The sequence below is a fragment of the Miniopterus natalensis genome, chromosome 20 (genome assembly GCF_054644295.1).
Source record: "Miniopterus natalensis isolate mMinNat1 chromosome 20, mMinNat1.hap1, whole genome shotgun sequence".
Lineage (NCBI taxonomy): Eukaryota > Metazoa > Chordata > Mammalia > Chiroptera > Miniopteridae > Miniopterus > Miniopterus natalensis.
In genome coordinates, this window is record NC_142100.1 from 24569166 (window position 1) to 24581257 (window position 12092).

The window sequence follows — 12092 nt, forward strand, 5'->3', positions numbered from 1 at the left end:
CTGTCTGTCTGCCATCACCAGCTCACTGCTGGCTCAGTTGACTGGGGATTCCGTTTAATTTAATTTTTAATACGTAGGTGGTGTTTCTTTTTAGCAACAACACTTAGCATTTTCACTACTTCTGTTTCTTGTTGGCTGGTGGGAAGGGACAGGGTGCCTGGCCCTCAGCTTGGCTGGGTAGGGATGAGAGAGGACAGTTGGCCCGCCCCAGGGCCAGGGCCAGGAGTCTTGGCTGAACACAAAGGCATCTCAAGAATCTCACTCAGTTCTTTGCCTTCTCCAGGCCAGCCCTGATCTGTGGCAGGTACCTCTGGGGCCTCGGTACGTTTCCTGTCCCCCTTTTTCCCAAGTCCTGAGCGTTGGGGGTGTGGGTGGTGGCTCTTGTTCATAGGCTCTGGGTCTCCAAGGGTGTTAGGAGCTGCCCGGAGCCCGTGTCTGGGCCAGACCCAGCTGGTGGGATGAGGTGTTGGCCCCAGTCCTGCCTGGTGCAGGTTTACAAGCTCTAAAGGTACAGTTCCCTGGTCTCCCTGGGGGGCCAATGGGAATTAACCCCCACTCCACTCCCCACCCCCAAAAGCACAAGGTGGGGTCAGGCTGCCTCCAGAGTTGGGCGGGGGGAAAGATGTCAGGCAGCCTGGGAAGGGGGGGCTGTAAAAGCTAAAATAAAAGTTTGTCAAGTAATGGCTCGTTGTGTCATTTTTTTCCCCATCGAAATCCTGGATTGGTTTGCCTGGCAGAGCCCGGAACAGGTGCTATGGCACAAATGACCTGTGTGCGCCGAGTGCCCCCTGTGGCTGATGCTCTGCCAGACACATTCTCACAACCCCTTATGGCAGGTACTGGCCCCATTTTACAGGTGAGGAAACAGGCTCACAGAGGCTAAGAAATCCTCCAAGTTCACAGAGCTGAGAAGTCAGAGCAGGGCCGTGGCCTCTGGCAGCCTGTGGGGGAAGGGCAGAGCCTTGCAGAGCTGAGGGGAGATGGAGCCGCAGAGTTCTTCTCAGAGGGGGGAGAGGCAGAGGGAAAGGTGAGGGCGGGAAGTCCACTGTGGGCTGAAGTTCTGACTGTCAGGAGGGACATCAAGGATGGCAAGTAGAAGAGTCAAAACCTGGCTCTTATTGATCAATCAGTTCCTGGGGCTGCCTGGGGGCCTGCAGTTAGGATTCTGGCACCAGTGACTTCCAAGGGAAAGACCCTGCAATTTCAGTAATGTCTGCTGTAACCCAGGGTGGGTGGTGGGGGTTCCCATGCTGTCTGCTATCCCAGACTCACTGACTATTTGCTGGACTAACAGGGAGTCCACAGATGGGAAGGGGCTGGCCCAAGTTCACCCAGCATGATGGACTAGGCCCTGGGTCCTCCTACTATGGGTTCAGAGCTTGGGTCACACGTCTTCCTTGTCAACCTGGAAAAATCATGCACACTCAGGAAAACGTGGCTGAGAACCAGCAACCTACAGCCCTCAGTCTGCAGAACATGCTCAAGAACAAGAAACGAAAAATATTAAGGTCAGGGAATCGAGCCACTTGTGAACATCCAGGGCATGCTGAGTAATTCCTTCCACCTCTCCTGGGACCACAGCTGACAGACGGGCTGGGGAAGTGGCACCCCACACAGGCTGAGTCAGAGCCCTGCCTGTGGCTCTTGTGACCACAGCCACCGCAGGGCACAGAATGGGGGAAACAGAGGGGAGACAGCTAGCTCCAAGAGGGAGAGTCACCTACTGGGCTTCTCAGGGTCGGAATGTTCCCATGAATTCAACTGAAATTGGGAGGGGGGGAGGGGGGGCGAGGACAAGTTGGCCAATATCTAGGTGTTGTACATCCCCCTGCTAATATGTCAGTGTTCCCTCTTGACCTAGGGGATGTGTTCAGGGCACGTGTCTAAGGACTACGACATCCCAGGAGCATGACAAAGTAGAGAAAACGGTTTTCGCCTAAACAGCCTGAGGGATATATGTGTTCAGAAGGAAGATTCTGAGAGCCATTTGGGGCCAGGGATGAGAGCCTCAAGAGGGGCAATCAGGCCAGAGGATATATGCTGGCTGCCCAACATGCATCCACCCTAAAAGATTAGTCAAATCCAATCAGTTGTAACTTCAGCTGCTCAACCATGGCTCTGCAAACCAATTTTGGCCAATGTGATGTTAGTGGAAGCGGCTTCTTGCTTCTAAAAAGAGACATAGTGAAGAGCTGGTCATTGTTTTCTGGGGGTGAAGTTATGTCTGATGCCTGGAGCTGTGGCAGCTATCTTGTGATCATGAAATAGGACACTCTAAGGAAAGTGTCCCCTGCTGAGTTTAGCACACACCTGAAAATATCCTTGAACTTCTGAATCAACCCCACCTCTGGATAGCTTGTAATCTGAGGTCATAAATGACCTTGTTTAAAGCTTTAAGGGACGCTTTTTTTTTGCAGCCAGTGGCTTCCTAATGGATAAGCTTGAGTGACTGTAGTGGCTCCCTCTAAGGAGCATGGCTATTGACCAACTTCAGGGCCATTGTCGGCTCAGGAGGGTGAAGATGAGGCTAGAGCAGGATTCTCTGGAACAGCAAAGGGGCCACTGCCTCTCAACACTTCCCTGGAAGCCCTCCCTCTCTCCTGTTTCCAAAGAGTGAACAAACATTGGAAACGCACTCCCCGTGCTTACTTTCGGCCCTGCACTCTTTATGTTCCTAAATGGCCTGTTTGTCCCTACTCTGTGGCTGGACCTGGTGCCAACTGTCCACTCCCCCAACCCCTCCCCCCAGGTCACCTTACGTCACCTAACGTAAACTTTGTTACACAAAAAGGCCCTGCTACTCGCCCCAGTTTCTAAAACTGCGGCATCCGAAATGAAACTTCCAAGGCAGTAAAATAATAAACTGCTTAAGCCCAGCTTCAGATTTTGCACTTTCTGAGGCAGACTTTTTTAAAAGGTGTAGCTCAGTTGGTTAGAGCATCGTCCCCATACGCCAAGGTTGTGGGTTCAATGCCCTGGTGAGGACACATACAAGAATCAACTAATGAATGCATAAGTAAGTGGGACAACAAATCCATGTTTCTCTCTGTCTAAAATCAATATAAATAAATAATAATAATAAAAAAAGGTGGGCCCATGAACTGGTTTTGTCTTAGGGGGTCAGGCTCTCTCAGGTCTGCCCATCCTTGGGGCCGTGGCTGTGGGTGCTCTCACCAGGCGCAGCTCTGGAAGCACTTGGGCATTGGGGTCACTGCCACTGCCCTCTTTACTGTCCAGCGGCACTGTTGTCATTGCTCCTCTACTTGTGGGCTGAGATATCCCAGGTAGTGCACCCAGGCCTCTAGACTGCACTCCTGGAGAGCAGGAACTACGTCTGCTTCCCGCGTGCCCTGCAGGACCTGGCACAGCGCCCGGCACAGAGACGTCAATCACTGCGTCCTCTGTCCCTCAGGTCAAGTGATCCTTTCCTCCCTGTCTAAAGCTGCTTGGGCAGGACTCGGCCTGAGACGCAAGCTGAGCAATCAGGGTCCTGGGAATTTTGAACTGCGGGGGGTGTGTGTGATTAAGTTAGGTCTGACACAGCCTTAGGGAGAGAATGAACAGATCAGGGCTGTTGCAGAGCCCCAGAGCCTGGCTGAACATCTTGCTTTTGGATTTCTCCAGGTTTCCCCTGGCTCCCCCCAGTAAACGGTTCTCATATCACTAAGTGGATAGCAGTTTCTTTCAACCCAACAGTTCCTGGCTACGCAAGATGCTCAGTAAATATTCGGTCCTACTCCCATTCTCTCGTTTCGCCAGCATCCTTCCCAAGGCCTCGCACATCCAGTGGGGCCGAATTAGAACGGCCTCCCACTTACTGAGACCTATGCTATCTAGTCATCAGATACTTCTTAGCAATGCAGATCCCTGGGCCCTGGCTCCAGGAATTCTGGGTCAGTAGGTTGGGGCAGGGCCTAGGAAGATGCATTTTGAGTAGGAAACAAGGGGTGTTAGGACCACAGATTGAGAAAAACTCATTTAATCTTCAAAGAAACTTATCAGGCAGTGTAGTAACAGCTTCTGAGATGCCCTCGGGTGATCCCTGACTTCTGGTGTCCACGCCTGTGTGTATTCCCCTCCCACACTGAACCACGCAGCCCGTGTGGCCTGTGGCAAGGATACTGTGGAGACGCCAGTGGGCTTCCAGCTCTAGGTCACAGAAGACACTGCAGCCTCCGCCTCGCTCACTCTTAGCTGCCACATTGTGCGGACACTCGAGCAGCCCTGAGGAGAGGCCCACTCACAGGGAACAGAGATGCCCGGCCCACAGCCAGCACCCCTTTGACAGTCATGGAGGCAAATCCTCCAGTTCTAGAACTGGCCAGTATCCCCACTCCCTGCTCTCCCATGGTCCCTCGTTCAGAATCCCACATGGCTGTGTTTTTGCTACATTTCCCGCTGCAGACGGGCAGCAGCTGAAGACACACTGTCAACACCAAAGCCGATGGCCCAGGTTGGAGCTTTAGTTCTCAGCCCAGGGGCACCTGCTTCCACGGGTTCTTAGGTAGCTTGTGCGTGAGATGCGTGCCCCCCAACTCCTGCCCCCACCTACACCATGGGGCCACAACCTGGGCATTTCTGACTCCCGACCTTCTCCTAAGCTGTGAAGCAAGAGTCCAAAAGGCCAGCCCCTGGCTTTACTTCATTGGAATTGTTAACAACCACCTAAAAGGAAGGCGCCGTTACTATCACCCCCTCATCTTACAGCTGGGAAAACTGAGGCACAGAGCAGTTTCAAGATCACGTGGCTCCAACAGGCGGAGCTGGGGTTGAGCCGGGTGTTCCGGCTTCACGCCGAGCTCTCCCACCCTTCTTCCCTCCTGCCCTGCCTAGAGGCTGGGACCACCTGAGATGCCCGTAACTGCCGCTACCCTCCCAGCTGGATGGGGTACTCAGGCAGCCCAGGGGGCTGATCTGCTGGGTTTGGAGCAATTAGTTAGCCTCACCAAGGGGGAAGTAATTAGTCATTAATTCCCACTGTGAGAATGTGTGGAAAAACTGGGGCAATCAGAAGGTTTCCAGACAAAGAGGAAAGGTCTGTCTTGGGATGCCATGTGGCCTTGGCTCATGGGTGAGTAATGTTTAATGCCACTTCGGGGACTCTCCTGACATCACTGGTTAGGAAAAGGCAAACCCCTCCTGTAGCTTGATGCACAGAGAGACTCATCCTCATGGGTGGAGAGAACCCCATCCCCACTCGCGGTAACAATGCCGGGCCCTTATGAACCACGCGCTGTTTTCTGTGTCTCACACACGATTGCTCCTCATAAAGACTTTCTGAGCCGGCTGCTACGACACTCATACTTTACAGATGGGGAAACTGAGGTCCTAGCTGGGAAAGGAGAGATGCTGTGTTGATCTCAGGAGACTGGGGGTGCCTGCTACTCACACTCCACTGAGGTGGGCACGGCCTGTAAAATATCTGGTCTTAGGGCTGTGACCTGTGGCCACTAACTGGGGGGCAGGGCATGATTTTGGCTCCTAGGTTCCAGGCCCCAGAGTCTAACCTGCTTCCACCCTGCTGAGTGGAAACATGGATTCCAATTCTTCCATCTTCCTTTGCTTCAGCCCCCAGCACAACTGCCCACCAAGATATCCACAGGACTGGGACAGGTGGCACAGCTGAGCACCGAGGCAAATCACAGGCATGTGTCCTGTCCAAAGGGGGCAGCCACTCCTCAGCTGGCTGTTGTCACATTGGAAGGCGGGTCCAGTGTGGCCAGATCTTAACGGTTTTCCAGGGAAGCGAGCAATTGCGATTTTTATATGACATTCCCCCATACTTTAATGGCAGCAAACTAATTTGAAAAACGGTTTTTAAAAACAGCATTTTGTAAAGCACCTCTAAGGACCAGGTCTGACCCCCAACTTGCACCCCCCAACTCCAGAACAAAGCAAGCAGGACACCCAGACATTATTATACAATTCTGTATTGAGCGACGCATTTACAGAACGTGTTCTTTTTTTTAAATTTTAAACAAAGTTCATCAATCTCTCATAGAAACGGTTTTGTGGGTTTTTGTTTTGCTTTTACCGTTATAGGACGTGACCCTGACAAAGCTGTTCATGGGTCCACTAGCATTAAGTATAACAGGATTTCCATGTTCAAAAGACCATACTAAGTGCTTAATCAAATCCCGTCACACAGAAGCCAGGTTTTGTTTTCTGAGGATCGTGGTCTGCTGTAGGCCCGGGTGTCAACAGTGTGTGGGTTTCAACAGTGAAAAGTGGTGTGTCCCCCATGGTGTCTTAATTGAGACAGGACGGTGGTGACTAAAAGGAGATGTTTTGTTTGTTCCAGATTTGATAACTCTGAAAATCGGTCACTGTTTCCTATTGTCAACATATAAAAATACCTTCATCTGGATAAAAATGTATACAGTGGAAAACTCTTCAATGCATAGCCTGGGTGGATGGAAAAGGAGACTTTCCTGCAGGGTTGATTGGCGTGGAGACTGCAGCCTGGGCTGGGTGCATGAGAGTTGAGATTTCTGGAACGGCCCTCAACTGTCCCCCTCTGGTCATCGTGTTTCACTGGCCTGGTTTCAAAAATGCTTGTGGGACCCTTGAGACCCCTGCCAGACACCTCTCCCCAGCAACAAACTGGCTCTGATCACAGCCACCTTCCCATCATCATTCTGGATTCAGCGGGGAGGCAACCAACTCAGCCTTCGCACAGAGTTTGAAAGAGGGTAAGAAATAAAAACAGGAGGGCTACTCAACAATCAGTATGGTGGCTGTTCCATCCAGACTGGGGACTCTCCCCCTGGAAGCCATGAAGATGCTGGAGGGAAGGCTTCTCTGAGTTGGGGGGTTGAGTCTTTGCTCTCCAAAGGTCATGTGCTGGAAGGCAGGAGGGTGGACTGGGAGCCTGGGCTATGGTGGTCGTGCTGAGGCAAACTGAATCTTCTCCTTTGTTCTACGTGGACTTGGGAGTTGCAGACACCTTCCAGAGCAGCACCGGGGTCCACTTGAGATGTTGAGAAGGGGAGCAGGGGTCTCTGGTGTGATGAATCTACTTTTTGGTGTTGGGTGCTTGTGGGGTGACCAACACTGTTGTTTTCTTCAAACGCAAAAAGGGGAAGTTGGTGGCCACCAGTGGGGAGACTTCCTGTGCTGTGGCCATGACTCAGGTTGGGGAATGGGGTCACTCTGGCTCAAGCACCACCCTCCAATCACCTGCCCCCATGCCTGGCTTTCCAAAGGATCCAGAAACACATCCTGTCTGAAGTGGATGTACCGGGAGCTAGACACCCAACCTCCTCAGCGCACAGGTTTCTGGCTAGAGGGAATGTAGGCAGTTCGTTCTGTACCGTGTTAAGTCTCAGAAAGGTCACGTGGCCACGGCCCACATCTCTACAACATTTACAATGGCATGGGACACTCTGTGTTATCAGGGTTGCAAAGCAGACCACCAGGACGAAACACATCCTCAACGGCATGGAAGTTTTAGTTTAGAGTCTTTTGGACTTTTCTCTTTCCAGCACGGTTTCTGGGAGGGCAGGAGCAATGCACTGTGTCTCATAGACAGATGTTGAAAAAAGTCGCGGTTCAAAGGTTATCCAAGTTTTGGTCAGTCTTATAGTGTTTTGTGATGGCTTTGAACAATTGTCTTCTTTTAATCTCATCTAGTGGCAAAAATGACACAACTTCAGTGTATTCTTCGCAACAGTTGTGACAGCATCCTGATTTTATAACTCTGTAATATCAAAACAGCATCGGCTGGGAATAAATTCCAAAGGATCCTTTATTAAAATATCTAAAAGAGGTCTATAAATATTTATTCATTTTTCTAAAAGAGTATGGAGTTTCCAGGTGAAAACGTGGCGCCACTTTGCTTCTGTCTCCTGCAGAGAGGCCAGGGTGGAGAAGAGGGTGCTCCCTGGGGTGGGTGGGGTGCCAAGAAGAGGAGGCAGTGGCATCTGCCCCACCTGCTTGCTCACAACTTATAGAACTAGGATTACAACAAAAAACGTAAACAGCATAACACTGCTGTCCAGATCTTGGTGGTTGAGTTCCTCCCTCTGTACCCTGCCCTGTCCGGGAGGAGTGAGAGCGTGAGGGCGACCACTGGGTATGCCGCTTGCTCTCACCCTCAGAACTCCCACTCCAAAGCCTCCTCCCGATTGGCAGCCCTCTCTAGCCGGTAGATGATGCTGTTCAGGTTGGCCATCTTCTCGTGCCGCCGCTGCAAGTTGGGGTTCACCTTGGTGCTGGGGTGCAAGGCCCCAGCCGTGTCGGTAGTGGGGCTGGCACTCGGCACTTTGGCAGGGAGGGCACCGGGTGGGGATGGGGAGATGGGAGCTGAAGAGGAGGGGACAGGTGACACAGACATCATGAGGCCTGGTGAGGAGGCAGCCGAGGGTGAGTTCAGTGACATCTCCAGGCTGCAGCGCGAGGACTCTGAGGCTGACTTAAAACTTAGGGGGTCCGGGTGTAGCCGTTCTCCACCCCTGCTCTCCTGCGGAGGCTGTATCGAGAGGCAGTCTGGGGTGGTCCCATTTGGAAGAAGAGGCCCTGGGGCCACTTTTGGGAGTCCATCATTACCCGGAGGGTCCGGATGCATCTCCTTGGGAGAACCTTGGCCTTTGTCCGGCTCCCCTGAGTCCTGGAGCTGGCTGTCCGCTCCTTCCTCAGCATTGTCCTCAGTCTGTTCCTGCTTAATCCTCACCAGGGCTTTGTCCTGGGTGGTCAGGGGTGTGATGCTCTCCTCAGGGCCCTCCTGAAGCTCCAGTTCCTTCACGGTAGGCTTCTGGTCCTCAGCCTCAGAGTTGGGGCTCTGCGGAGTGGGGTCTGAATGGGAGTGGCCTGGTGGTAGAATGCCAGGACCCCCACTGGGGTCAAGATCTGGTTCATCTTGGGTCCCCTCCACCAACATCTCCCGGCGCATCCGGGACCTGGGGCAGAGATGATGGTAAGTAAGGGGAAGGAGGGGAACTGGCTAACCTCGGACTCACTCCACAAGAAGGGCATTGTGACCCCACCTACTTCCCTCAGGGCTCACTAGGCACTAAGCTCCTTCACATGCAACATCTTTAAGCCCTATCCACAACCCTGCAAGGTGGGTGCTATTATTATCCCCATTTCACAGAGGAGAAAACAAGGCTCAGAGATGTTGAGTGAACTGCCCAGGTCATACAGCCAGTAAGTGGCAGAGCCAGTACTTAAATTCAGGACTGCTGGATTCCAAAGCCCATGATCTAGATCTGCACTGTCCAGTACAGAGGCCACTGGCCACATGTAGCTCTTAAGCACTTGAACTGTGGCTAGTCAGAATTGAGATGTGATGTAAGGGTAAGATTTTGAAAGCTTAATACAAAAAAAAAAAGGTAAAAGATCTCATTAATAAAGTTTTTATATTGATTAAATGTTGAAATGGTTATATTTGTATATATTGGACTAAACAAAATATACTACAATTAATTTTATGTTTATTTTTTTAAAAAATGTGGCGACTAGAAAGTTTTATGACGTATGTGGCTTGCCTTATATTTCTATTGGAGCACTTCTCAAAGCAAAACCCAGATCTAGTCTGTGGCAACAACTCCCTGCTTCTTTCCTGAAGGGACTCTTAGATGTCAGCCCAGAAGGGGAAACTGAGGCACAGAGAGTAATTCCAGATCACCATGGCACACAAAGGCAGAGCTGGGACCAGAGTCTGGGTACCCTGAATTCTAGTCCAGAACCCATTTTTTCTTCAACAGTCTCCTTGCTTTGTAAGGGAAAGTTAGCCTCATATGTCAAGTTTTAGAAAGGAAAGGCTAGGGATGAGTCTAAGCCCATTAATTATTTTCCTAATAGCAAATGAGATCCAGAGAGGTCAGATGGCTCATCCAAGGTCATCAAGCAACGGGGCTTCCTCAGCTTCTCTGACGCTGTAGCTTCTGCCCATTTATATTAGTAATACAGTACATGTTATTGATATGTAATACTAACTGTTGTAATTATTATAAATATCATAATAATGGGTGCTTATATGTGCTGGGCACCGGGGCAACTACTTTTTGCAGATTATTTCATTTATTTTTCATAATAACCTTGTGAGGGGGGTATTATAATTATCACTCCCATCGATAAATGAGACAAGGCTCAGAGGCACAGGGAATTGCCATGATCACAGAGCCAAAAAGTAGTACAGTTGGACTTCGAACCAAGAAGTCTGGCTATACTCCCCTGCCTCCCTGGCTCCCTGCCCAGTTGGGGGATAGGGCCCCATTCCAGGAACCTGGACTTAAGAGGGACTATGAGGGATCATCTAATTCACGTCCCTCTCTCAGTCTCCAGTCCCTCTACAAAGGTGGCCTTGTCCACTTTACAGGGGCTCTGTCATTTCCCTCAGTCCCCACCCTAGTGGTTTTCAGTGAGGTGGGATTTGAGGGAGGTTTAGGATGACTCAATGCCTGAAGCTCCATCATGAGAACTTCCAAACTATAGATCAGATATAAATATGAAGCATACTATAGTATAAATTAGTCTTTGTAATTCCCAACTCTCAAATCCGTAGCAGGGTCACCCTGGTAACTTTTTCTCAAAACATCCTGTTTACCTTTCTCAGACCTTACTGAAGTTTGTAATGATGTGTTACTATGAGTGCATGTTTAGTAGTGACCTATCCTGATGGTAGCTCAGAGATGCTAAGGGTAAGAACTTAGTCTTGTTCTCTTCAGTGCCTGGCACACAGCAGGTGCTCAACAAACATTTACCAAATGAAATACTGTACCTTCTGTAGCTAAAACTCTTTGAAAGAGAGTCCATTCTCTTTGCTCTTTGGTGCAAACCCCTACTCATCCTTCCAAACCAAGCTCAAAGCCCCATCTTCGTAGTCTTCACAGGAGGTAGAATCCCCTTCCCTCAGCCCCTATTCTTTTCTGTTTACAGCCTTCATTAGGTTGTGGTAAGATTATCTAGCCCATGATTTTAAGTTCCCTAAGGGCAGGGATGTTGGCCTTGAACCCTGTTTCTCCAGGCCCTGGCTTATTGTACACACTTGGCAAGTATTTGTTGAATGAATATTGTGGATAATAACGGAGTGCTCAGTTCCTGAGGGGAGCAAAAGGGGTGGGACGTCCCTATTTCCCCAGGGAGGGAGGGAGGATGTGTGGTTTTAAGCACCTATTTCGTTAGACGCTGGCAGGCTCTGGGTGTGAGCCAGACAGCCAGTGGCCCTGTAGAGAGTTGGCGTTCCAAGGACCCATTTGACCCCTATACAGCACTGTTGGGACCAGGTTCCTCACGTGTAAAACAGGGACTTGCCCAAGACACGCAGCCAAGGCGGAACTTGAACTCGGGCCTGTGTGATGCCCATGCCTGGGCTGTGGAGAGAGACGGCAAGTGTTCCACCCTTCCAGGCTCCTCATTCCTCATCTCCCTTGGAGATCAAGACCTTCTCCCAGCCCCTGGAACACACAGACAGGCTCTCCTCTCTGGCACTGCATGGACACCAGACATTTCCTGCTCAGGAAACTTAGGGGGGCGGCACTCAGAGATGGTCCCTTAAATCCCATCAAGCCTTCTTTACAGGGCTCTCAGCCAACCTCAGGAAGCCCCTCTGCAGTCTCCTCGGACCTGCCAGATACAGTCAACACCCCAACAAACTCCCAGAAAGCCCAGCCCACGGCAGGTCAGTGATTCTAAGACAGGGGCTTGGGGAGTGGGAAGAGGTAGCCACAGAAACAGGAAGCGCCCGCTCCCCAGGGGGCTGCCAGAGGGCTTTCCTCTGGTCTAGGGAGTGGGAGAGGCCAAACCCCCAATCAGGGCTCCAACATGAGGCTCAGGCCTGTTCCCCAAACACCATTCCCTGTCCCTCATACGGGCAGACACAGAGCAAGCTGGGGAAGTCGTAATGAAGATAGTGACAACAGTCAACAGCCACTGAGTACTAATGTGCCAGGTATTTGATGTAAATATGTTAGCCCATTGCATCCTCAGGACAACTCTGTGAAGTAGGTCCCATCATGGTCCCATTTTACAGGTTAGAAGACTGAGACTCAAGGAGGTGAAATGACTTGCTCAGGGTCTCATAGCTGGAAATGGTGAAGCTGGGGTTTACATCCAGGTTTGCCTACATTCTAAATCTAAACAGCCCTGCAATT

The 12092-nt window shown here is 51.0% G+C and overlaps 1 protein-coding gene across 1 annotated transcript in view; it reads right to left on the reverse strand.

Moving 5' to 3' along the window:
* Positions 1 to 5852: 5852 nt before the first annotated feature.
* Positions 5853 to 12092, reverse strand: part of CUX2 (cut like homeobox 2) — a 163197-nt gene continuing 156957 nt past the window's right edge. The window contains exon 22 of the mRNA XM_087828549.1: positions 5853 to 8897. Within this exon, the coding sequence (XP_087684675.1) occupies positions 8096 to 8897 (802 nt within the window). The 3' untranslated portion in view covers positions 5853 to 8095. The remainder of the gene's footprint in view (positions 8898 to 12092) is intronic.